This window comes from Salvelinus fontinalis, chromosome 9 (assembly GCF_029448725.1).
Source record: "Salvelinus fontinalis isolate EN_2023a chromosome 9, ASM2944872v1, whole genome shotgun sequence".
NCBI lineage: Eukaryota > Metazoa > Chordata > Actinopteri > Salmoniformes > Salmonidae > Salvelinus > Salvelinus fontinalis.
Window position 1 is genome coordinate 57,260,552 of NC_074673.1, and position 24,146 is coordinate 57,284,697.

Below are 24,146 nucleotides of genomic sequence, written 5' to 3' on the forward strand. Positions count from 1 at the left end.
TAAAGAAATGTCTAATAGCTGAGCTAGTTGTGAACCGCCCCCCCCTCCCCAACTTGCAACAAATCATTTGTATCTAACTTTCCACATCTACCTGCACACGATTAATGTTCTGGGGAAAAAATGGTATAAATATATTGGTTATGGCTCCTGAGTCGCGTAAAGGTCTAAGGCATTGCATCTCAGTGCAACAGTCCCTGGTTCAAATTCAGGTTGTATCACATCCGACCGTGATTGGGAGTGCCATAGGGTGGCGCACAATTGTCCCAGCATCATCCCGGGTAGGCCTTCGTTGTAAATAAGAATTTGTACTTGCATAGTTAAATATAGGTTCAATTTAAAACACAACTGGTGGCAACTGCAGTGCAATCAATAGGAGGTGAACAGTGGCTGGTGCTGAAAATATAGATAGCTTGTTATGCAGATGTTGCACCCCAACAGATGGAGAAAACAGTTTAAAGGAATTCCCACATATGCTGAGCCCTTGTTGGCTGCTTTTCCATATCTCTGCAGTCCAACTCATCCCTAACCATCTCGATTGGGTTGAGGTCGGCTGATTGTGAAGGCCAGGTCATCTGATGCAGCACTCCATCACCCTCCTTCTTGGTCAAATAGCCCTTACACAGCCTGGAGGTGTGTTTTGGGTCATTGTCCTGTTGAAAAACAAACAATATTCCCACTAAGCCAAACCAGATGGAATAGCGTATTGCTGCAGAATTCTGTGGTTAAGTGTGCCTTGAATTCTAAATTAATTACAGTGTCACCAGCAAAGCACCATCACACCTCCTCCTCCATGCTTCACGGTGGGAACCACACAGGCAAAGATCATCCATTCACCTTCTCTGCGTCTCACAAAGACATGGCAAATGTTTTTGAACTTATCAGACCACAGATTTCCACCAGTCTAATGTCCCATTGCTCGTGTTTCTTGGCCCAAGCAAGTCTCTTCTTATTATTGGTGTCCTTTAGTAGTGGTTTCTTTGCAGCATTTCGACAATGAAGGCCTGATTTACGGAGTCTCCTCTGAACAGTTGATGTTGAGATGTGTCGGTTTGACGTGGTAAGTTTGGACCCAGGTGCAGAAAAGAGACCAGACGAGGAATCAGTGGTTAAGGATAAATATAATACTTTACTGAGAAACGGTAGCCGCACGATCACAGTACACTTGAAAAAACAACAAACACTAAGTCTCAAACTAACTCACGAAATGAACGCACACGGTAAACAATGCAAGATTCTACAAAGGACAACAGAAAACACACCTCTTTTAACAGGGAAATTATGAGTAAATAGGACTCACCTGAGTGTCGTTAATGTCTCTAGGACAGTCTCTGACGTCGTCTGGTGACAGGTGGAACCATGACAGTCTGTTACTTGAACTCTGTGAAGCATTTATTTGGGCTGCAATTTGAGGTACAGTTTACTCTAATGAACTTATCCTCTGCAGCAGAGGTAACTCTGGGTCTTCTTTTGCAGTGGCTGTCCTCATGAGAGCCAGTTTCATCATAGCGCTTAATGTTTTTTGCGACTGCACTTGAAGAAACTTTCAAAGTTCTTGCATTTTTTTTTGACTGACCTTCAAGTAATGATGGACTGTCATTTCTATTTTCTTAATTTAGCTGTTCTTGCCATAATATGGACTTGGTCTTTTACCAAATAGGGCTATCTTCTGTATACCACCCCTACCTTGTCACAACAACTGATTGGCTCAAACACATTAAGAATGAAAGAAATTCCACAAATGTACTTTTAACAAGGCACACCTGTTAATTGAAATGCATTCCAGGTGGCTACCTCATGAAGCTGGTTGAGAGAATACCAAGAGTGTGCAAAGCTGTCATCAAGGCCAACAACTGACTTTCTGAGGTCGTTGGTTGGAGTGTTATATATATTCAGGGCAGATAGCCATAGTTTCAATTGGTCCGGTTCATTCAATGGAAGTTTGAAAGATTATAGCCGACCACTTCCTTGGTTTGTTATTTGCATATTTTTACAGTACACCCACGAACCAGATTCGATATTGGGCAAGTGATGGTAGTCGGTCGATGCAACCCAAGTCTCACCACACTTAGCTATGTAGGCTAGCTAGCTATTTGCTAATACTTTCAGCCATGTCAACAATCTTCACAGTCACATAAATGACCCAAAATCCCCAAGTACCGAAGTATCCCTTTAAAAACATACACTAGACTGTGGAGTTGAGTTCAGATCTGAATCCCATTGATAACCTATGGCGAGATCGGAAAACAGCAGTTGGTGGACGGCACCCCTCATACATTGCAGAATTTAAGCCGTTTTCAGCAGAAGAGTGGGCCAAACTTCCAGTAGAAAGGTACAGCAATCTTTTCCACACATTTTATTTCGATTTCAACTTATTTTATAAGATATTGGGAATGATTTAAGAAGTGCAAGTGTGCCAAATATATTTGGTTGCAATTCTACCTCAACACAAGCAGTACAAAAGTAGGTAGTTAAAAGTAGGCTACCAACATTGCAAGGCATAATTTTCCTTATTTTAGCACTGTCCACAGTCTTTGTATCTCAATATGTAAGCTTGCATTTACATCATCAGAAACAGTTGCTTTTTGTGCCATGATTAAAACCACATTTAGCGTTTCGTTCAACATATCCTGCAACGCAATCATGTTTTACGTGAATGGAAACTGCTATGAAATGCAGTGCAGTCTTTTTACATTAAAAAAAAAAATATTAACAGTTGCTCATTAGTATTTCTTCTATGTAACTACTGTGTAATAAAAAAGTGCCATGTATGTAAAATGTGTGCAGAATACAGGGGACCAATAAAAAGTTTTAAAAATGTATTAACAATAATATTGATTGACTCAATAAAAAATAAAATATTTTTTTTGTCTGTGTTTGGACAGCCCTGACAGCTAAACATGCCAGTGATTCACTGAACAACTCAAGTGCATACTCTAACAAAGAGCGAGGGAGGAAACGGATGAGTGCAGTTAGGAAGTGTGAGAGAGGACGAGTGTCTTGATATATACTGAACAAAAATATAAAGGCAACATGTAAAGTGTTGGTCCCATGTTTCATTAGCTGAAATAAAAGATCCCAGAAATGTTCCATAAGCACAAAAAGCTTATTTCTCTCAAATTTTGTGCACAAATGTGTTCATGTCCCTGTTAGTGAGCATTTCTACTTAGCCAAGATAAGGCGTGGCATATCAAGAAGCTGATTAAACAGCATCATCATTACACAGGTGCACCTTGTGCTGGGGACAATAAAAGGCCACTGTCACACAACACAATGCCACAGATGTCTTGAGGGAGAAGTTGAGGGAGCGTACAATTGGCGTGCCGACTGCAGAAATGTCCAACGGAGCTGTTGCCAGAGATTTGAAAGTTCATTTCTTCACCATTAGCCGCCTTCAACGTTGTTTCAGAGAATTTGGCAGTACATCCAACCAGCCGCAGAACCGCAGGCCACGTGTAACCACACCAGCCTAGGACCTCCACATCTGGCATCTTCACCTGCAGGATCAGGTGAAGGGGGTGCTGAGGAGTATTTCTGTCTGTAATAAAGCCCTTATTGAAGGAAAAACTAATTCTGATTGGCTGTCCAGCCCTGTGGGTGATCTTGCACCCAAGATTCTTGACAAACTTGCATGCTAAAATGAAAAACAATACACTTCCAAACCAAAATATAGCATAGAGCATAGGCATTCATAAACTGAGTAGTTTGGATCCTGGATTCTGATTGGCTAAAACAGCATTGCAGCCATGTGTATATGAGACGATATACCACAGGTATGATGCAAAAAGAGTTGTTTTAAGTGTCACTATGCATACCACAAATGACAAGAGAAAAGCAATAAGGCTTCGATTAACACATTATTTCCCCTTGCTTGTAGCCTAGCATTTGGTTTGCAACAGCGGGGGTTGTATAAACCTTGCTGTCTGCCTCTCCGACCTCGGCAACAATGTTGCAATGTTGAAATTTGATCTCCCCTGGCTGTAGCCTACCATAAAGAGTGAACGATGTCCTGGTGAGACAGCAGCTTGTCTGACCAGACCCAGGCAAAATAATGCATCAGCATTATTATTATAGAAATATCCAAAAAAAAGTCCAGATAAAACAGCTAAAACTAACAAAAATGAAGCTAGTTTGCTGTCATTTTATCTGCAAAAGCTATCTAACAAGTCAATGGCTAGCTAGCAGGCGACAGAACGTGAGCCCACAGATGAAAGGCTAGCCAGACTGGATAAGCAACCATTCTTTGATTGCATAGAAACCAGATTTTTGTTCTGAATATTTGAAATAGTATACATGTATTTATCAAAATACATTTTCTTATGAAAATACGTAACTCATTGTTTTAATATGTTGGTAACCGGTCTATAAAACCCTCATGGGGTTTGTGGTAAATGGCTAATATACAACTCCGCTTCGCAACGTGCATAAGAAGAAAACCTGTGGGATATTGGCCAAATAACACACAAGAATGCCAGTGACAATGGAATAATCTTGCCTTGATAGGAATGACCCCAATAAAAAAAACCTGATGAAGCAGCCACACTTGAAATATAGTCCAAATGATTTCAGACTTTTTAGTGTGGTTGCAACATTTCAGATATGCTTTCGCAAAACAAAATCCATAGGTTGTGTTTACGAAAGTCTTAGGTGACATTAGAATACCCCAAAAATATACATTTCAAATAATACACAAGCATTTTCATTATTTTAAGTTACTGTGTAAAAAAAAAAATTGTTCATTTCTATTTGTGATAGTGCATTTGTTTCAACTATGAAACAGAAAGCACATGTGTTGGAATGCAGTGACGGCTTCTTTTGTAAAGTCAACTAAATAAATCTAAACACCAAGACACTTGGTCAGCCAGATGCGGGGATCAAATGATGAAAGCACCAGTAGTCAAAACCTTCATTATAAGCGCCAAGTGTGCTTGATAAATTGCGAAAATCAGTACAAAAGCAATAATGGCATTATAATGAATACAAGTGTTGATATGACAGACAAAAAAAACCCGATCAATTATTGTCAGCTCGTGCTTGCATGGTGTGCGTCTTCCCGCAACAGCATCAGTTGGAGCTGGTCCGTGTCACATAACAAAAACTGGCGAGCGCTTCGCTAATCTAGTTTCTTTGCTTGAGATGTAGGGCCTGCTCTCTGTGACGTTTGCGCTGATAGTCGGCCTGTAGCGTTGTCACCGGATTGTTCTATCCTATCCTCTATCCAAACAGTGCGGGATTCTTCTATCCTCTCTCACCGTCTCGTTTGGGGGTGGCGTGGACACCTACTCAGTGTTCTGGCTTTTTTTTGTGTGCTTAGGCCTTGGAGGTGTAGGGTTCAGGTTGAGGCTCAGAGTCAGATGAATTACTCATTAGAGATGTCATGATACATTTCTTACCCACCATCTGAGTCGATTTCGTTCCGATTTTGCAGTCTTCTTGCACTGTCAAATACGCACTATCACTGTGTACTCCAAGTAGGCCAGAGTAGACTGATAAAACGGCTTGGATTCGGTGGACTGATATAAATTAGGGTACATACCATTTTGAGATTGTAATTGGAATAGATCAATACAATAGAATGGCCTGCCCTGTTCTGGTAATTACATAATTGTGCATTGTTCGCATGCACTCGCTCATCAACTCACCCTTTCTCCCCCATCATACTGTTTGTGATAATAAGATTTTAACAAAGACAGTTTGTTACAAAGACTTATTCAGGAAAAGTCAAGGAAGGAGGTGGAAAAGACAAAAAAATGTTAGAGTAATTAAGTTTTCTATTATTCATGAGCAGATGACTTATTTAGCGGTTGTTATTTAGCCTAATTGCAGCCTAAGACTTACCAACCGGTACATACGGTAGCTACTTTTAATAGGCCTATTTAAGACAAAATGTGGGGAAAGTCTGCAGTATAGCAGCATTTCATTGTAGTAAAGGATGACGCCAAAAAAGTGGAATGCAAACTCTGGAAACAGCGGTTTGCTTACCTTAGTTTGACCATGACTATGACATACCACTTTAAGCCACAGTTAGCCTGCTTTGTTTTTCCTGTTGCACGCTAAAACATTGACATGTTTGTTGTCAAAAGAAGCGTTTCAAATGAAACCACTCTGCCATATTACATGGTTAAGGGTTTACATTATCTTTTGCATAGATTTGATCAAATACATTTTTACATCACTCTGCCATATTACACGGTTAAGGGTTTACATGATCTTTTGTATAGATTTGATCAAATACATTTTTACATGGATAATAAAAGAAAGCCGAAGGCTTTAAAACAAATGCTTATTTCTTGAGTGATGATGTTGATAGCAATGTGAACATGGTTTTCATAGAAACCCTTGAATCATAGTGACATGACCCAATATATATTTTATTTATTTATTTAACTAGGCAAGGAACAGTGGGTTAACTGCCTTGGTCAGGGGCAGAACGACAGATTTTTACCTTGTCAGCTCTGGGATTTGATCTAGCAACCTTTCGGTTACTGGCCCAACGCTCTAACCACTAGGCTACCTGCCACCCCTACACTCTAACCACTAGGCTACCTGCCGCCCCGTATCAATGAGTTCTTTTCATATCCCAATGACAGAGATACGGTGTCTCTGAGCGTGTGCGTGTAAGATAACAGAGGGAGAGTCGTCACATCAGTGTGTGTGTGTGTGTGTAAAATGTACCACTGATTTTAGGGAGGATCCTCAGGGTGTGTGGTCAGCAGGAGTTGCAGGCAAAACTGATCTCCTTTGAATAACAGGCATGTGTTGAAGCCAGTGTGTTTAGCTGGAGAAGCTTCCTCGTAATCCCTCAGCCATTCCTTTCCTCCACACACACACACACACACACACACACACACACACACACACACACACACACACACACACACACACACACACACACACACACACACACACACACAGCTGTCCTGACACGCCCCTCTTAGCAGGCCTCAGATCAGCCCTGGTACATCGTGGGAGGGCTCCCTGAGCTAAAGTACATGCCCTATGGATCCATGATCCATAAGTTACAGTATGGCTACAGAACTTGTCCTAGTAAATACATTGTCTATATATTACCTAACTTGCCCTATAGATTGATTATCTTTTTTCTAGCATATAGCAACAGCTAAATGTTGATGGATTTTGATGACTGCCCTAGACCACTCTCTATGCTCTTGTCACTGTGCCTTTAGTCATTGGGCTTCCTTGAGTCCCTTCTGGTAACTCAAGCCAACAGCGCTCTCTAGTGGAGATCAGAGGACTAACACAGGGGGACAGTCCTGCAGTTGTCTGTATGGACTTCACTAGTTACCAGAGCCACAAAGTCAGAAGGCCCGCCTACTCGACCAATCAGAAGAGGGAGTGTGATGACTTGTATTCCGGTCAGCAGGAAACACCTAACTTTCAAAATGGCATATCTCAAGTTCAAGATTGAGATCCAAATAACTAAATACACATTCGGGAAAAATAATGGGCAATGTCACTAAAATTCAGAACATTGAGAAAGGACAAAAGTTTTGGGCAAAAGGGTAAGTTGTGTTTTCTTTTTTAGATAAGAGTAGCAAAAGTTAGCTACAAGTTATCTAACATGATAAGAGCACAGAAGAGTTCTTCTATTCGATAGAGCAACATTGTTCGTTTCCCTACAAGCCTTTCACTCTAATAGTAACATATACTATTCTTGACCTTCAACAGATGGGACAGTAATTTTTAAGACAAAGACATATGAATCGCACCAGAGGAAAGACAAACAAAAACCAACGAGAAATATGCTGCTGGAATGAACGAGGTCGTAAGTTCAAAGACAGATCACTGTCATTTTATACCATACACTTTGACAACATTATTTTACATTTGAATAACGTTGAAGTACTAACTTTACAATGGAATGTTCCTCAATCAAATTGAAGAAGATGGGGACTTCAAATGGGTGTCCCAACTCTGTGGTCAATAAAGATCCCATGGGGCGGGGTGCTTATTGTCTTATTGTTTTAACTGCATATCTTTTATCAAACTGTAAAAAAGTCAAACGAAGTGACTTTGCTGTAGGATTGGCCAATAAAATAAATACAAATAAAAGAGTATGGAAGTGGGGTTAGGGTGGTGAGTTTCTCCTTACACTTTGAAGAGCTTTGGGTGTCTAGAAATGTAAGTTCAATCAATTATTATTATGACATGTTTTGCCATCGTCCAGACCGTGCCTCGGTAGAGACGGAAGCTGGTGCAAAATACCAAAAAGGTGTCAAGTGAAAATGAAGTGGCTAAAAGTGTTTCTGAAGTAATTCGACGGCGAAACTTGCATTCATGAAAGTCAGGACAACCCTTGTTTTGCAGACACATTCTTTTGATAGTTGACGTTGTTTTATTTAGCAAGCAAGTAGGAATTTATAATTAAATGAACGAAGTGGAGTTTTGTAGTTAGGTGATGACATCAAGGGACCTGCGTACCTTCAATTATTCGCCAATCATGTATTCAAAAACACAGTTTCCATCATCATTTGTCGGATAAACCTGGGTCTACGGAAACCTGGCTAGCGTCTATGCTGTATGACTTTCCTTGCAACACTGTATAACCAGACGTGACTTTCAGCACTGACCATTTAGTGGAGAAACTCAATCAACAGAGCAAGAATGGGTGTCCAGGCAAAATGTCAATGTTTACTGTGGTGCTACAGTATGCAACAGGTATGAACATACATATATATATATTTTTTTTTAGAAAAATCATTTTCTTTCATTCTCATATGACAAAAAGATCTGTGTACATGACAGTAGAGTGCAAAACAAGAGAACAAACTGTGAATCAAAGCATTCAAAGTCGAATTCCTACTTCCTTCATCTCCTCTTCCCCATTGGGTGCCTGGACAAGGGCAAGTTTACACCAACCAATGACGTTGGTTTTTCAATTTTGACCCTGTTTGACTCCTACTTGCCTGACTGTCCGTACGTACGAGTAACATCCCAAGGCTAGATCACAGACCTGGTTCCCCTGGTACACCTGGGTCACGTTCAATAGGGTACAACCCATTTTAAAACCCGAACGGAAATTAGTCCAGTAGGACTTCCTGTTTCAGTCTATTTTCCTGTTTGGTGCCAAACGAACACGGGAGGCAAACATACACAGCTGGGAGAACAAACTTACTCGCGATTGTCACCACTTGCATCCATCTTCCAAGCGGAGTATGATCCGTAAATCAAGGTGAATCACACGATAAATACATTCTGAATCTCATTGGTAACACAGTGCTTGTGTGTGTGTGTGTGTGTGTGTGCTCCAGACTAATATATACATATGGGTATATTGATCCCCGAGAAATTGTAATCGCATCTAGAACAGTTCTTCCAAACAGCGCCGTCCGACCCATCGACAACCCCATTACCTTTAACGGTCTTTCGTTATTTCACTTTTTTCTCTCCCCCTGTTCATTCTCTCTACACCGCCAACCATCTGTCCTCTATGACTGATTGTCTACACTAGTGTCACGGTCTACACCAGAGCAGTGCTATAAATCCATTCCCTGATGGCGCTTACAGGCAGACGCAGACAGACACACGTCCCTCTTTTGGCTTTCTAACCTGCCGCTCTCTGCCTACCCTTCGTTTATATATGTCAATATAAACACACACACACACACACACACACAAACCTGTAAACAAGTACTCTTTACCTTTCAGGTTATAAATACTGTTTTGGTAAAATCATCATCATCATTATTAGATGCACTACGCGGAAATTGTTTCCTGGTTGCAAAAATTCTAATTCGCCAAATTTCAGTTTGTGACAAAACAAGCAAGTATAGTGTAGAGTATAATTGTACCATCTAAACCGCTGGGAAATATATTTCGTATTTTCAGCTGTTTGAAGCTAGTGTACAAAACCGAAAGCGAAAGACGCAAAAACTTCATGGGAAGCATAGAAATGAAGCACATAGAACATATCTACGGCTTCATAGACTCGCTTTCAATCAGTGACAGATCTATAGCACATATGTCTACGTGAATTTGGTCAGAACGCCCAAACAGTTACATATTATAGATCTACACAGAAAGACAAATGCATTATTGGAAGTTTCTTTTTCTTATCTCAACGTTTTGTCGACGTCACATTGTTTTCTCTTCTTTGTGGCTTTAGCGTTAAGGCCCAAAGTCTGTAGTGAAGGCGGACTATTAAGGACTCCAAGCCGTAGTCCATCAATGCCACATAGGGCCTACTGTACGTACACACAACACACACACACACACACACACACACAATAGTATTGCAGGGGGGAGTATAAAAAGTACACATCCATTAATAAAAGACAGGTGGAACATCCTCTTCTGTAAAACCATAATACCTTCTCATTCCTATATAAAAAAAAGAGCTCATTCAGTCCCTATTCTCTCATTCATCTTTTAGAAAAACACCCTCAGTCAGTCCACTCTTTCTTTTTCTGATCTTCTCTTTCTGTCGTGGTCTTCTCAGTCCAAAGTGCTTGGGTGCCGTGCTGTCTGGCTACACTGGAGGGCGCTCTGCTCCGCTCTGGTTGGCAGGTGAGTGGTGGCTGTGGGTGGCTGTGTTTATTGCTATGGCACGTGTGGCCCTCCCGTAATCAGGAGAACAGGACGAAGCTGCCCCTAGACGCTGATCAAAGGTCAGTGTTGCTTCTTCTCCATCTAATAGTTAAGGTCAGGGTTAATAGGGAGTGTTGAGCTGATCCTAGATCCGTGCCTGGGGGGGGGAGGGGTAACTTCTCCTGTCACAGGCTAGTTCAGGTGAAAATGTAGTTGAGGAAGAGTTGAGAGAGCAGGAGGACACACAGGATGAAACAGTGGCGTCCAGTTAGTGTCACATTGTCCTCAGTCTCCCGGCGACGGCCCAGTTGACGACCCAACGCTATCAGGTTCCTACGGAAGGACAGGCAGGAGTTTCAGTCATCTATCAAAGTTCTAAAATCTTTCCTATCCCAGCATTGGTATGAACTACGACAACTTGAAAACCTGCTAAAACTGAAGGTGCCCAAGTTGACCAGGAGGGGGCAGAGTTGCTCTATCATCGCCATCTTGCAGCGTCCTGTTTATTGTGTGCCTTCGGAAAGAATTCAGACCCCATTACTTTTCCCACATTTTGTTAGGTTACAGCCTTATTCTATCTGATTAATTCGTTTTCCCCCCTCATCAATCTACACACACAATACCCCATGACGACAAAGCAAAAACAGGTTTTTAGAACATTTTAAATATTACATTTACATTAGTATTGAGATCCTTTACTCAGTACTTTGTTGAAGCACCTTTGGCAGCGATTACAGCCTTCTTGGGTATGACGCTACAAGCTTGGCACACCTTAATTTGGGGAGTTTCTCCCATTCTTCTCTGCAGATCTTCTCAAGCTCTGTCAGCTTGGATGGGGAGCGTTGCTGCACAGCTATTTTCAGGTCTCTCCAGAGATGTTTGATCGGGTTCAAGTCCAGGCTCTGGCTGGGCCCCTCAAGGACATTCAGAGACTTGTCCCGTAGCCATTCCTATGTTGCTTTGGTTGTGTGCTCAGGGTCGTTGTCCTGTTGGAAGGTGAACCTTCGCCCCTTGTCTGAGGTCCTGAGCGCTCTGGAGCAGGTTTTCATCAAGGATCTCTCTGTACTTTGCTCCATTCATCTTTGCCTTGACCCTGACCAGTCTCCCAGCCCCTGCCGCTGAAAAACATCCCCATAGCATTATGGTGTCACCACCATGCTTCTCCGTAGTGATGGTGCCAAGTTTCCTCCAGACGTGACGCGTGGCATTCAGGCCAAAGAGTTCAATCTTTCATCAGACCAGAGAATCTTGTTTCTCATGGCTTGAGAGTCCTTTATGTGCCTTTTGGCAAACTTCAAGCTGTCCTGTGCCTTTTACTGAGGAGTGGCTTCTGTCTGGCCACTACCACCAATGCCTGATTGGTGGAGTGGTGAAGAGATGGTTGTCCTTCTGCAAGGTTCTCCCATCTCGACAGAGGAACTCTGGAGCTCTGTCAGAGTGACCATCGGGTTCTAGGTTACCTCCCTGACCAAGGCCCTTCTCCTCCGATTGTTCAGTTTGGCCGGGCGGCCAGCTCTAGGAAGAGACTTGGTGGTTCCAAACTTCTTCCATTTAAGAATGATGGAGGCCACTATGTTCTTAGGGACCTTCAATGCTGCAGGAATGTTTTGGTACCCTTCCCCGGATCTGTACTTCGACACAATCCTGTCTCGGAGCTCTACGGACAGTTCCTTCAACCTCATGGCTTGGTTTTTGCTCTGACATGCACTGTCAACTGTGGGACCTTATATAGACAGGTGTGTGCCTTCCCAAATCATGCCCAATCAATTAGATTTACCACAGGTGGTTTCTACAACTTGGCAGTCCATCAAGGATGATCAATGGAAACAGGATGCACCTGAGCTCAATTTCCAGTCTCATAGTAAAGGGTCTGAATACTTATGTAAATAAGGTATTACTGTTTTCATTTTGTATTTGTGGGGTATTGTGTAGATTGCTGGATATGTTTTCTTTATTTAATCCATTTCAGGTTTAAGGCTGTAACGTAACAAAATGTCAAAAGTCAAGGGTTCTGAATTCTTCCCGAAGGCACGGTATGTGGGTGTCGTTGTGCCCTTGAGCTTTACCCTAATTGCTCCTGTAAATCGCTCTGGATAAGATCGTCTGCTAAATGATCTTTTGTGTTTAAAGCGAAATGCGCGCGCGCTCTCTTACCTCTGGATGTCTTGCTGTGTCTTCTGTACGGATGCGATGGAGGCCTCTATGAGAGCGAGGTCCTTCACTTCCTTGTTGCACCGTGCACACTGGTTCAGGTACCCTAGTAATGTGACAAGGGAGAGAGAATCTATGTTTGGTTGACTGATCGTCTGAGGATAAGACAAGGCGAGATGTATGGGGATCGTGTGTGTGTGTGTGTGTACATGCATGCCTGTGAGCAAGTGTGTTTTTTACTTACTTTCCTTATCAGAGGACTCATGTGTAGGTTCTGACGTGGTGAATGTGTGTGTCTTACCTTCATTATCAGAGGACTCGTGTGTAGGTTCTGACGTGGTGAATGTGTGCGTCTTACCTTCATTATCAGAGGACTCGTGTGTAGGTTCTGACGTGGTGAATGTGTGTCTTACCTTCATTATCAGAGGACTCGTGTGTAGGTTCTGACGTGGTGAATGTGTGCGTCTTACCTTCATTATCAGAGGACTCGTGTGTAGGTTCTGACGTGGTGAATGTGTGTCTTACCTTCATTATCAGAGGACTCGTGTGTAGGTTCTGACGTGGTGAATGTGTGCGTGTCTTACCTTCATTATCAGAGGACTCGTGTGTAGGTTCTGACGTGGTGAATGTGTGTCTTACCTTCATTATCAGAGGACTCGTGTGTAGGTTCTGGTGTAGTGCTGCTGCTCTCAGTGTTCTGGCTGCAGCTAGACGGCTGGCTGCTGCCTTTCCTGTGTTTCCCATTCACCTGGGCCTGAGAGACACGGGCACGCAAGACCACGCCAAACACACACACACACACACACACACACACGCGCCACACACACAGACACGCGTGCGCCACACACACACACACACACACACACACACACACACACACACACACACACACACACACACACACACACACACACACACACACACACACACACACACCTGTAATGTCAAATCTTCACAAAACTACACATTGAAGCCAGACTATTGTAAATGGCATACCCATTATGGCAACTGGTCCACAAACACCAGAAGACTGCGGTGAGTGTCCAGTCTAATTGAAATTCTATGGTTAGAACTAGTCAGTTTGGCAAAGAAACTAAGATGGAAAGAGGGAACATCGGTGTGTCTCTCTCTCTTACCTTCTGCTGGCTAGCCCAGGCTGAGGCGCGGCTGTACGCCAGTCCTTTATGTCGCCTCTGTGATTTCTCCTTGGTCTGGATCACCCCATGCTTCTCAAACTGCACCAGACAGCGCTCAGGGTCCCACGGCCGTGTGCTGGAGAGGAGAGAGGGAGGGAGGGAGGGCAAGTTCACATACATACCAGAGCTTCAGGTGGGGAAATGTATTCTGGGGTTTGTGTGCCAGTGTGGATGCAATGTCTGTATTAGTTGTTATATTTGTAATGCCATTTGGTGTGTGTGTGTGTGTGTACGCACTCTATCTATCTGTGTGTGTGTATGACCACTTGATGGTGTGCTGTGTACATACTCTATGTGTGTGTATGTCCATTCGTTGGTGACAGAGTCCAGGTTGAAGAGTCTGGGGCGCCAAGGTTGGTCTCCACGGTCTTTGGCCTGATTCCTCTGAGCCTCCTCCAGTACGAACTTCTCCTGGGTTGCCTGGTTCTGGTCACGGTCCACTATAGCCCTGGTCACATGCTGCCACAGCCTGCAAGGCACACAGACAGACAAAGGCCTTAGGAAAGCTTCCATCCAATGTATGTAAAAACCTGCAGACAGAACACTGTGTTGTGTGTGTCCTTACCTTTCCGACTCAAACTGCCCTTGCTGGTCCAGCTGTACCACCTGCCTCTTCAGTCTGGTGCTGCGGACCTCTGGAGTAGGGTTCCACAGGTGCTCCTGCTGCCCTGACTTCTTCTCCTGTAGGAACACCTCACCATCCTGATCACACACGCACGCACATGCGCACACACACAACCTTTAATATGTTTTGTGCTATTTACACACATGCCTTATTTTTGTACATTGCCAATGCTATTGTATGTCGTCCATTAATCCATCCGTCCATCCATCCATCCATCCATCCATATAGAGAGAGAGAAAGAGAGGGATATTGTGATAGCACATGCACATAAGAGAGAGGGAGATGCATGCATGTACTCTTACCCAGTGTCCGTCCACCGTGGCCAGCAGCTCGTCTCCCTGCTGGATCTTTCCCGAGATCACGTTCACACTGCTGGAGCCTCCCAGGAAGGGCTACAAGACAGAGAGAGAAGACCGTCCCTTACAGGTGACTAGAGCAAGAACACAACAACCCTGCTCCTAGACCTTATGAGACCCAACTTGATCTGAAGCTACCACATGTAATGACATAGTGCCATGTGTCACAGTTAGACAGGGATTTCATCTGATTGCCTTTACAAACAGCATTGTCTCCATTCATGGATTGAATCCTACCGGGTCATTTTATATATTACACGTCCTTTTAACAGTACATTTTAAATATAATAAAACATTTTAAACAGTACCTTTTGGACGAACCCCATCAAACTCAGTTCAAATAACCAACGGTCACAGTACTTACCCCAATTTCTTTCTGGCCCCTTCACTGTTTTGTCTTTCTATTTGCTTTCAAGCAGTGGCTAGTTAATTTAATTCATAAAATAACTACTTTTGTTTGGTAGAGAAGCTGTCTACAATCAATTCAGCTGGGTTTTTTTTTTGAGCCCGGCCGATATGGGTTTTCTTGGGTCTGATATTTTTGGGGACAAAACGTGATCTGCTGATATACTGTTTTACAGCGGGGAAATGAAAAAGTACAATTTTCCACATAAATTGCTATCCAAAAAAAGCAATTGTCCAAGAAATTTGTTTCAAATATTGATTTCTTACATTGTGACAGTAATGACATCATGGCCACAAGTGTTCGGATAACTTTTTTTTTTTTTTTTTTTTTTAATATTGGCTATCGGATGATATCGATATATCGTTAAACGGACAATATCAGCCTATAAAGTCGGTGAAAGGATACAGTTGAAGTCAGAAGTTTACATACACCATAGCAAAATACATTTCAACTCAGTTTTTCACAATTCCTGACATTTATTTAATTTGAGTAAAAATTCCCTGTCTTAGGATCACCACTTTATTTTAACAATGTGAAATATCAGAATAACAATTGAGAGAATTATTTATTTCAGCTTTATTTTCTTTCATCACATTCCCAGTTGGTCAGAAGTTTACATACACTCAATTAGTACATGGTAGCATTGCCTTTAAATTGTTTAACTTGGGTCAAACGTCGTTTCGGGTAGCCTTCCACAAGCTTCCCACAATAAGTTGGGTATATTTTGGCCCATTCCTCCTGACAGAGATGGTTTGTAGGCCTCCTTGCTCGCACACGCTTTTTCAGTTCTGCCTACAAATGTTCTATAGGATTGAGGTCAGGGCTTTGTAATGGCCACTCCAATACCTTGACTTTGTTGTCCTTAAGGAGATTTTGCTACAACTTTGGAAGTATGCTTGGGGTCATTGTCCATTTGGAAGACCCATTTGCATCCAAGCTTTAACTTCCTGACTGATGTCTTGAAATATTGCTTCAATATATCCACATAATTTTCCTACCTCATTATGCCATCTATTTTGTGAATTGCACCAGTCCCTCCTGTAGCAAAGCATCCCCACAACATGATGCTGCCACCCCCGTGCTTCACGGTTGGGATAGTATTATTCAGCTTGCAATCCTCCCCCTTTTTTCTCCAAACATAACGATGATCATTATGTAGCAAAGCATCCCCACAACATGATGCTGCCACCCCCGTGCTTCACGGTTGGGGTGGTATTCTTCGGCTTGCAAGCCTCCCCCTTTTTTCTCCAAACATAACGATGATCATTATGGCCAAACAGTTCTATTTTTGTTTCATCAGACCAGAGGACATTTCTCCAAAAAGTACGATCTTTGTCTCCATGTGCAGTTGCAAACCGTAGTCTGTCTTTTTTATGGCGGTTTCGGAGCATTGGCTTCTTCCTTGCTGAGCGGCCTTTCAGGTTATGTCGATATAGGACTCGTTTTACTGTGGATATAGATACTTTTGTACCTGTTTCCCCCAGCATCTTCACAAGGTCCTTTGCTGTTGTTCTGGGATTGATTTGCACTTTTCGCACCAAAGTATGTTAATCTCTAGGAGACAGAACACGTCTCCTTCCTGAGTGGTATGACGGCTGCGTGGTCCCATATACTTGCGTACTATTGTTTGTACAGATAAACGTGGTACCTTCAGGCGTTTGGAAATTGCTCCCAAGGATGAACCAGACTTGTGGAGGTCTACATATTTTTTTCTGGGGTCTTGGCTGATTTATTTTGATTTTCCCATGATGTCAAGCAAAGAGGCACTGAGTTTGAAGGTAGCCCTTGAAATACATCCACAGGTACACCTCCAATTGACTCAAATTATGGCAATTAGCCTATCAGAAGCTTCTAAAGCATTGACATAATTTTCTGGAATGTTCCAAGCTGTTTAAAGGCACAGTCAACTTGGTGTATCTAAACTTCTGACCCACTGGAATTGTGATACAGTGAAATAATCTGTCTGTAAACTATTGTTGGAAAAATGACTTGTCATGCACAAAGTAGATGTCCTAACTGACTTGCCAGAACTATAGTTTGTTTACAAAAAAATTGTGAAGTGGTTGAAAAACGAGTTTTAATGACTCCAACCTAAGTGTATGTAAACCTCCGACTTCAACTATATATGGGTCTGCCTCTAGTTTTCTTTTGCCTCTCACTGCGCAGTTGTTTCACCAAAGTCTGTTTTTATTCATTTCGTATGTATGTTTCTGCACAACATGGAAAAGATGCGAACGTAGGAAGTACACACAAACACACACATACCTTCAACTTGAACTCCAGTTCTGCCACATATTTGGTTTTCTCACACTCAATAGTGATCTTCCCTCCCAGCTCCAGTGTCATGGTGCCATACAGAATACCTAATATAGAAACAAGGAGCAACATTTACACACACACACACACACACGTAGAAACACTCCTATCATGAACGAAATGGAAAAGGTCAGCGAATGCAACAGAGCCAGAACAACAGTGTAAATACAGGAGCTACAAGGCAAGCCACTTCAGACAGAAAGCAGTTGGAAAGAAGTACACACTTTAGACAGTAAGCAGTCAGTAAATGGGCCATGCTCGATTACCCATCTAAATAGTAGGCAGTTTGGTTATGCAAAATAAGAACGCTTGATAATTGCGGCTTTTCATCTATTTTGAGTTCGCGGCACATTGAGGAAGAGAATCTTGTTTTTCAGACCCGGCTGATAATCAGATAAGGGGACTGGGTGTTTAAGCAGTAAGGTTATCGTACTATAACTAATGACTAAGGGCTGTTCTTAGGCCCAAGGCAAAGCCGAGGCCCGGGAACAGCCCTTCGGAGGGAGTTATCACACGATAATCCCCGGGTACTCAAGCAATAATTGCTTTTAGTAAATCGTTGCCAACATAGTTAAACAAATATGAATAAAATAATTCTCGTTAACATTTTAACGAGTAAAATGGTTTTTGCATTCTGAATGTGCATGTCAAAGCGGGTTGGTCATTTGTTAATTCTATTAATTCGACGTTGCTATGCTAAACAAATCACTGGAATCTAGCTAGCAGAGATTTAATGATGATGAGACAAGAACTTACATAAATAATGATTTAATAAATATCTAAAAGGCCTACATAGGCAACAACTATTATGGTTGACGAGTCCAAGCTAACAAAGCTAGTTTGTGATGTTATGTTAATAGTGACGTTTCCGTTGATGGCACACGACGGGAAGAACTGTCCATGGTCTGGTGCTGGTTGGTGACAGCCAGTGTTTGCCTCTTTGGCTGAGAATACATCCCACTCAAATCGTAGCCTGCTAAAATGGCACTCTAGCACTTTCGGTTCTCCATGTTAGGGGCTGCCGATAAGTTGAGTGAGCTCTCACACTGGCCACTCACTGCCATTATTTCCCCTTGCCTCCAGGCCCGCATCGGACAACTTTTGCGTTCTTAAGTTGCTACCCAAGCAGGCTGGTCGTTATTTTCTCATGTTTTGACCCAGGTGTTAATTCAAATAAATATATTAATTTGACATTGCTTTGCTAAACAAATCACTGGCTTGTAGCTAGCTAGCAGAGCTTCAACGCTGATAAGAGACAACAGTTTGCCCTACACCCAATTCTGTCGAATCAAAGGAATTTGCAAAAAACAATCAGATTTCGACAGAAATATGACTGTGACGCAAAGAAAATTCAAGGAGAGGGGGGTATAAAAATGGTCCGATTTGAATACTGCCATTGAGAAAATTCAAAACAAATCGAGACATGATCTTTTTCAAGGACAGTCTGGAGAAAGAAGCATTCTTGCGTACCTAAATAAGCGCTATTCAAAGTGCTCTGAACAAATTAAGGGAATCATTCAAACATATATCCAGTTGCGGCCCACTTCTTGGAAGTGGTTGAAAAACGAGTTTTAATGACTCCAACCTAAGTAAACTTCCGACTTCAACTGTATTATGAAAGTAAGACAAAACCATTACTCGGGCACTGGAATAAGCAGATCAGAAAAGACAAGCCTTTAACACTAGAACCGCTAAAGCAGCCAATGTTTTTCATTAATGCCCCCCTCCGTCCTTGACTTTTCCTAAATAAGTTTAGAACACACTGTCGTTGTTAGAATCTTAATATCACAAACAAAACTGGAGTTATAACCAGTTTTAGGAGGGCTTGTCATTATTAGAATGGTTGTCCCCAGTTGCCCCTCTTTCTCCTGACAGTAGCTCCGCTCCTTCTCCCGACACTGGAATATGTGTGAGTTTCACTATTTAGCGAGGCCACTTGGCGCTTATAATGTTTAGGCTACTGATGTTTTCATCATTTGACCGTCTTGGTGGTTGGGGTATTTACATTTTGTCATTATAAAAAGCAGCTGTTACCTTGTTCCAACACATATGCTATCTGTTTCACAGTTGTAACAAAGGCCCTTCACTAATATTTTGTTTTTAAAACGAATGTTGGCGTATGTGTTTTTTTCAGTTTATATATATCCTACAGTAACAAACTAATAAATGCTACTGTTATTTGAAATAATAATAGCATATATGAAATACATGAATTACACTGTTAGAATGCTGCAGTCAGAATGACTTGAAGAGGAGTCCATCGAGGCACAGCATTTCTAGTGTTAAAACTACAATCCTTGTTGAAACAATGGCAAAGCGGTCAACCCGCCTGTCTTGGTAAAAATTTGAGGGATGGGCCTGGAGAAATGTAGCCTCTCAAATTCAGAGACAGAGCTATGGATGCAAGGACTGAGCATCCACGATAACAAAATTATAGTTTTAACCATGTTTTGAGGCCAATCTGTGTCGGCACAAATCTGGCCTGCGGGTGGTTTGAGCAAAAAAAAACTCAATATACAGTGCCTTCAGAGAGTATTCAGACCCCTTGACATTTTCCACATTTTGTTACATTATTGCCTTATTCTAAAATGGATTAAATTGTTGTTTTTCCCCCTCATCAATCTATACACAATACCCCATAACGACAAAGCAAAAACAACTTTTTAGAATTTTCATAATTATTCAAACTCTTTACTCAGCACTTTGTTGAAGCAGCTTTGGCAACAATTACAGCGTTGACTCTTCTTGGGTATGACGCTCACGCTAGGCACACCTGTATTTGGAGAGTTTCTCCCATTCTCCTCTGCAGATCCTCTCAAGCTCTGTCGGGTTGTATGGGGAGCATCGCTGCACAGCTATTTTCAGGTCCCTCCAGAGATGTTAGATTGGGTTCAAGTCCGGGCTCTGGCTGGGCCACTCAAGGGCATTCAGAGACTTTTCTCAAAGCCACTCCTGCGTTGTCCTGTTGGAAGGTGAACCGTCACCCCAGTCTGAGGTACTGAGCGCTCTGGAGTAGGTTTTCATCAAGGATCTCTCTGTACGTTGCTCCGTTCATCTTTCCCTCGATCCTGACTAGTCTCCCAGTGCCTGCCGCTGAAAACATCCCCACAGCATGATGCTGCCACCACCATGCTTCACAGTAGGGATGGTGCTAGGTTTCCTCCAGACGTGACGCTTGGCATTCAGGCCAAAGAGTTCAATCTTGGTTTCATCAGACCAGAGATCAGACCATCTTGTTTCTCATGGTCAGAGTCCTTTAGGTCCATTTTGGCAAACTCCAAGCGGGCTGTCCTGTGCCTTTTACTGAGGAGTGGCTTCCGTCTGGCCACTCTACCATAAAGGCCTGATTGGTTGAGTGCCACAGAGATGGTTGTCCTTCTGGAAGTTTCTCCCACCTCCACAGAGGAACTCTGGAGCTCTGTCAGAGTGACCATCGGGTTCTAGGTTACCTCCCTGACCAAGCCCTTTCTCCCCCGATTGCTCAGTTTGGCTCCAGCCAGCTCTAAGAAGACTTGATGGTTCCAAACTTCTTCCATTTAAGAATGGAGGCCACTGTGTTCTTGGGGACCTTCAATGCTGCAGAAATGTTTTGGTACCCTTCCCCAGATCTGTGCCTCGACACAATCCTGTCTCAGAGCTCTACAGACAGTTCCTTCGACCTCATGGCTTGTTTTTTTCTCTGACATGCACTGTCAACTGTGGGACCTTATATAGACAGGTGTGTGCCTTTCAAAATCATGTTCAATCAATTGAATTTTGAATTTACCACAGGTGAACTCCAATCAAGTTGTAGAAACTTCAAGGATGATGAATGGAAACAGGATGCACCTGAGCTCAATTTCTAGTCTCATAGCAAAGGGTCTGAATACTTATGTAAATCAGGTATTTGTTTTTGAATTGTAATACATTTGCAAACATTTCTAAAAATGTGTTTTTTTGCTTTTTCATTATGGGTTATTATGTGTAGATTGATTAAATAAAATATGTTTTTTCATCAATTTTAGAAAAGGGCTGTAACGTAACAAAATGTGAAAAATGTTAAGGGGTCTGAATACTTTCCGAATGCACTGTATTTTTCAAATGACTGAAACCGAATCGACGCCGTGTAGAAATGATAACGGACCTACAGTCTTAGAGTTTCTTGAATGTTTCCAGCTCGCTAATGAATCACAGAAATGTAAAGCTAGACAGTCAGGGAGTATTGACAATTCCAAAAACAATGAATAGAGGACTATCCTTTGCAAATGTTTACGCCGAGGAAATGTCGTAGACTGAATTAGCCCCCCGGGGCAAAATTTGTTTGACACCCCTGCTATACAGCATTTGTTTAGATGTACTTATATTGGGTTCTGATGGGGTACGACTGTTGAACTAAGCTCGTGTTCATTTTTAAAATGAATGATATGAATATACACAAGCCCAACAATGGATGCAGCAATTACGGATTCAAAGTTAGAGTTGCTCAGAAAACCAGAGATATTTAGATTCCAGAAAGACCGTTTATGGATTTTTTAAAAGTAGTACCTTTACAGTGGGCGTAAGGCATGGTGATGACGTACTCCTCATCCCTGCCCAGCAGCATCAATCTGGCCCTGCCATCCAGTATGGCAGACAGAGAGTTACCTGGAACAGGAAATTAGAATTTACATCTTTCAACCTGGTCCCAGATCTGTTCATGCTGTAAAGATCTGTTTCATAGACACCTTTAGGCATAGATAGAAACACCATGAAGCTCAATTGAATTCCCGACCTAACAGATTGACTACACAAGAACAAAGATTGTGGTGTGCAAAATAACCCAGCGTACCGTAAAACTTGGACTTGGCCAAGATGCTGCCGCTGATATAGAAGCCGTCCTTCTTGTTGCAGATGTAGAAGGCAGAGATCGGTGGGTGGTGGGAGATCTGAGATATAAAAATAGGGAGTGTGTTATTTAGGGCAGTGATTCTCAACTGGGGGAAGTCGCGACCTCCATGGGGTCCGCTTGAGGATTTTAAGGGGTCACACGACTTGTATAAAATAATATATTAAGCATATATATTTTTTAAGGTAAACGCCGTACCAAAATGTTGATTTTGAAAGGATACCGCCGCACTGCTTACACAGGTGTGTATGCACTGTGCACCGCTTATTGTTGTTCACTTTACTCGTGCAGCGAGTCCGCAGTAGTAAAATGGCTAGTTATGTTCGGACTCTGAGGGTTCTTGTGCTGCACACACTCAATGACCAATACAATAACATTCTCGCCCCATAAACACACACATACAGTGAGGGTGGGAAAGTATTTGATCCCCCCCCCCCTGCTGATTTTGTACATTTGCCCACTGACAAAGAAATGATCAGTCTATAATTTTAATGGTAGGTTTAGTTGAACAGTGAGAGACAGAATAACAACAAAAAAATCCAGAGAAACGCATGTCAAAAATGTTATAACTTGATTTGCATTTTAATGAGGGAAATAAGTATTTGACCCCCTCTCAATCAGAAAGATTTCTGGCTCCCAGGTGTCTTTTATACAGGTAACGAGCTGAGATTGGGAGCACACTCTTAAAGGGAGTGCTCCTAATCTCAGCTTGTTACCTGTATAAAAGACACCTGTCCACAGAAGCAATCAATCAATCAGATTCCAGACTCTCCACCATGGCCAAGTCCAAAGAGCTCTCCAAGACAAGATTGTAGACCTACACAAGGCTGGAATGGGCTACAAGACCATCGCCAAGCAGCTTGGTGAGAAGGTGACAACAGTTGGTGCAATTATTCGCAAATGGAAGAAACACAAAAGACGGGGCCATGTATCGTCAAATCTTGCGTGAGAACCTCCTTCCCTCAGCCAGGGCATTGAAAATGGGTCGTAGATGGGGTATTCCAGCATGACAATGACCCAAAACACACGGCCAAGGCAACAAAGGAGTGGCTCAAGAAGAAGCACATTAAGGTCTTGGAGTGGCCTAGCCAGTCTCCAGACCTTAATCCCATAGAAAATTACCGAGTGCGATGTGGAACCATTTACATTTGAGTCATTTAGCAGTCACTCTTATATAGAGTGACTTACAGTAGTGAGTGGGGGTGGGCGGTATACCGGTATGAACGTGAATACCGCTATGACGTTGTGCCATGATATGGATTTTGCATTGGCCTGGCTTCAAGATATCCGACCTCGACCAACAAACAGTACTGTGTAAGTCGTGTCGACGCATTGTGCTAGTCAAACGTGGAAACACCAGCAAACTTTCTCACCACCTGAAAACCCTGCATGTGCGTGAATGTGAAGTATCTACCAGAATGCGGGCAGCAAACCCCTGGAGCAAGACATCTTCAAGCCAGACCCGCACTCAGCTATCCCTCAAGGAATCATTCGTTAGTGGTACTGCCTAAGACAAGAAGAGCAAGAAGTGGAATGAGATAACGAGTGCAATTATGTATCACACAGCGAAAGACATAGAACCAATTCAAACTGTGGAGAAAGACGGTTTCACCAAGCTGATGAGAACTCTAGACCCAAGATATGAGATCCCGAGCCGTAAATACTTCAGCAAAAACATGTCTGACAG

The 24,146-nt window shown here is 42.5% G+C and overlaps 1 protein-coding gene across 3 annotated transcripts in view; it reads right to left on the reverse strand.

The window, feature by feature from the left end:
* Positions 1-7,784: 7,784 nt before the first annotated feature.
* osbpl5 (oxysterol binding protein-like 5) overlaps positions 7,785-24,146 on the reverse strand; it is a 114,691-nt gene continuing 98,329 nt past the window's right edge. For all 3 annotated transcript variants that reach the window (XM_055934946.1, XM_055934945.1, XM_055934947.1), the window contains 10 exons: positions 22,403-22,499; positions 22,120-22,218; positions 17,545-17,642; positions 14,820-14,909; positions 14,458-14,594; positions 14,182-14,361; positions 13,833-13,968; positions 13,336-13,450; positions 12,700-12,802; positions 7,785-10,878 (listed from right to left, as the gene is read on the reverse strand). In XM_055934946.1, coding sequence (XP_055790921.1) covers positions 10,743-10,878; positions 12,700-12,802; positions 13,336-13,450; positions 13,833-13,968; positions 14,182-14,361; positions 14,458-14,594; positions 14,820-14,909; positions 17,545-17,642; positions 22,120-22,218; positions 22,403-22,499 — 1,191 coding nt within the window. In that variant the 3' untranslated portion in view covers positions 7,785-10,742. The remainder of the gene's footprint in view (positions 10,879-12,699; positions 12,803-13,335; positions 13,451-13,832; positions 13,969-14,181; positions 14,362-14,457; positions 14,595-14,819; positions 14,910-17,544; positions 17,643-22,119; positions 22,219-22,402; positions 22,500-24,146) is intronic.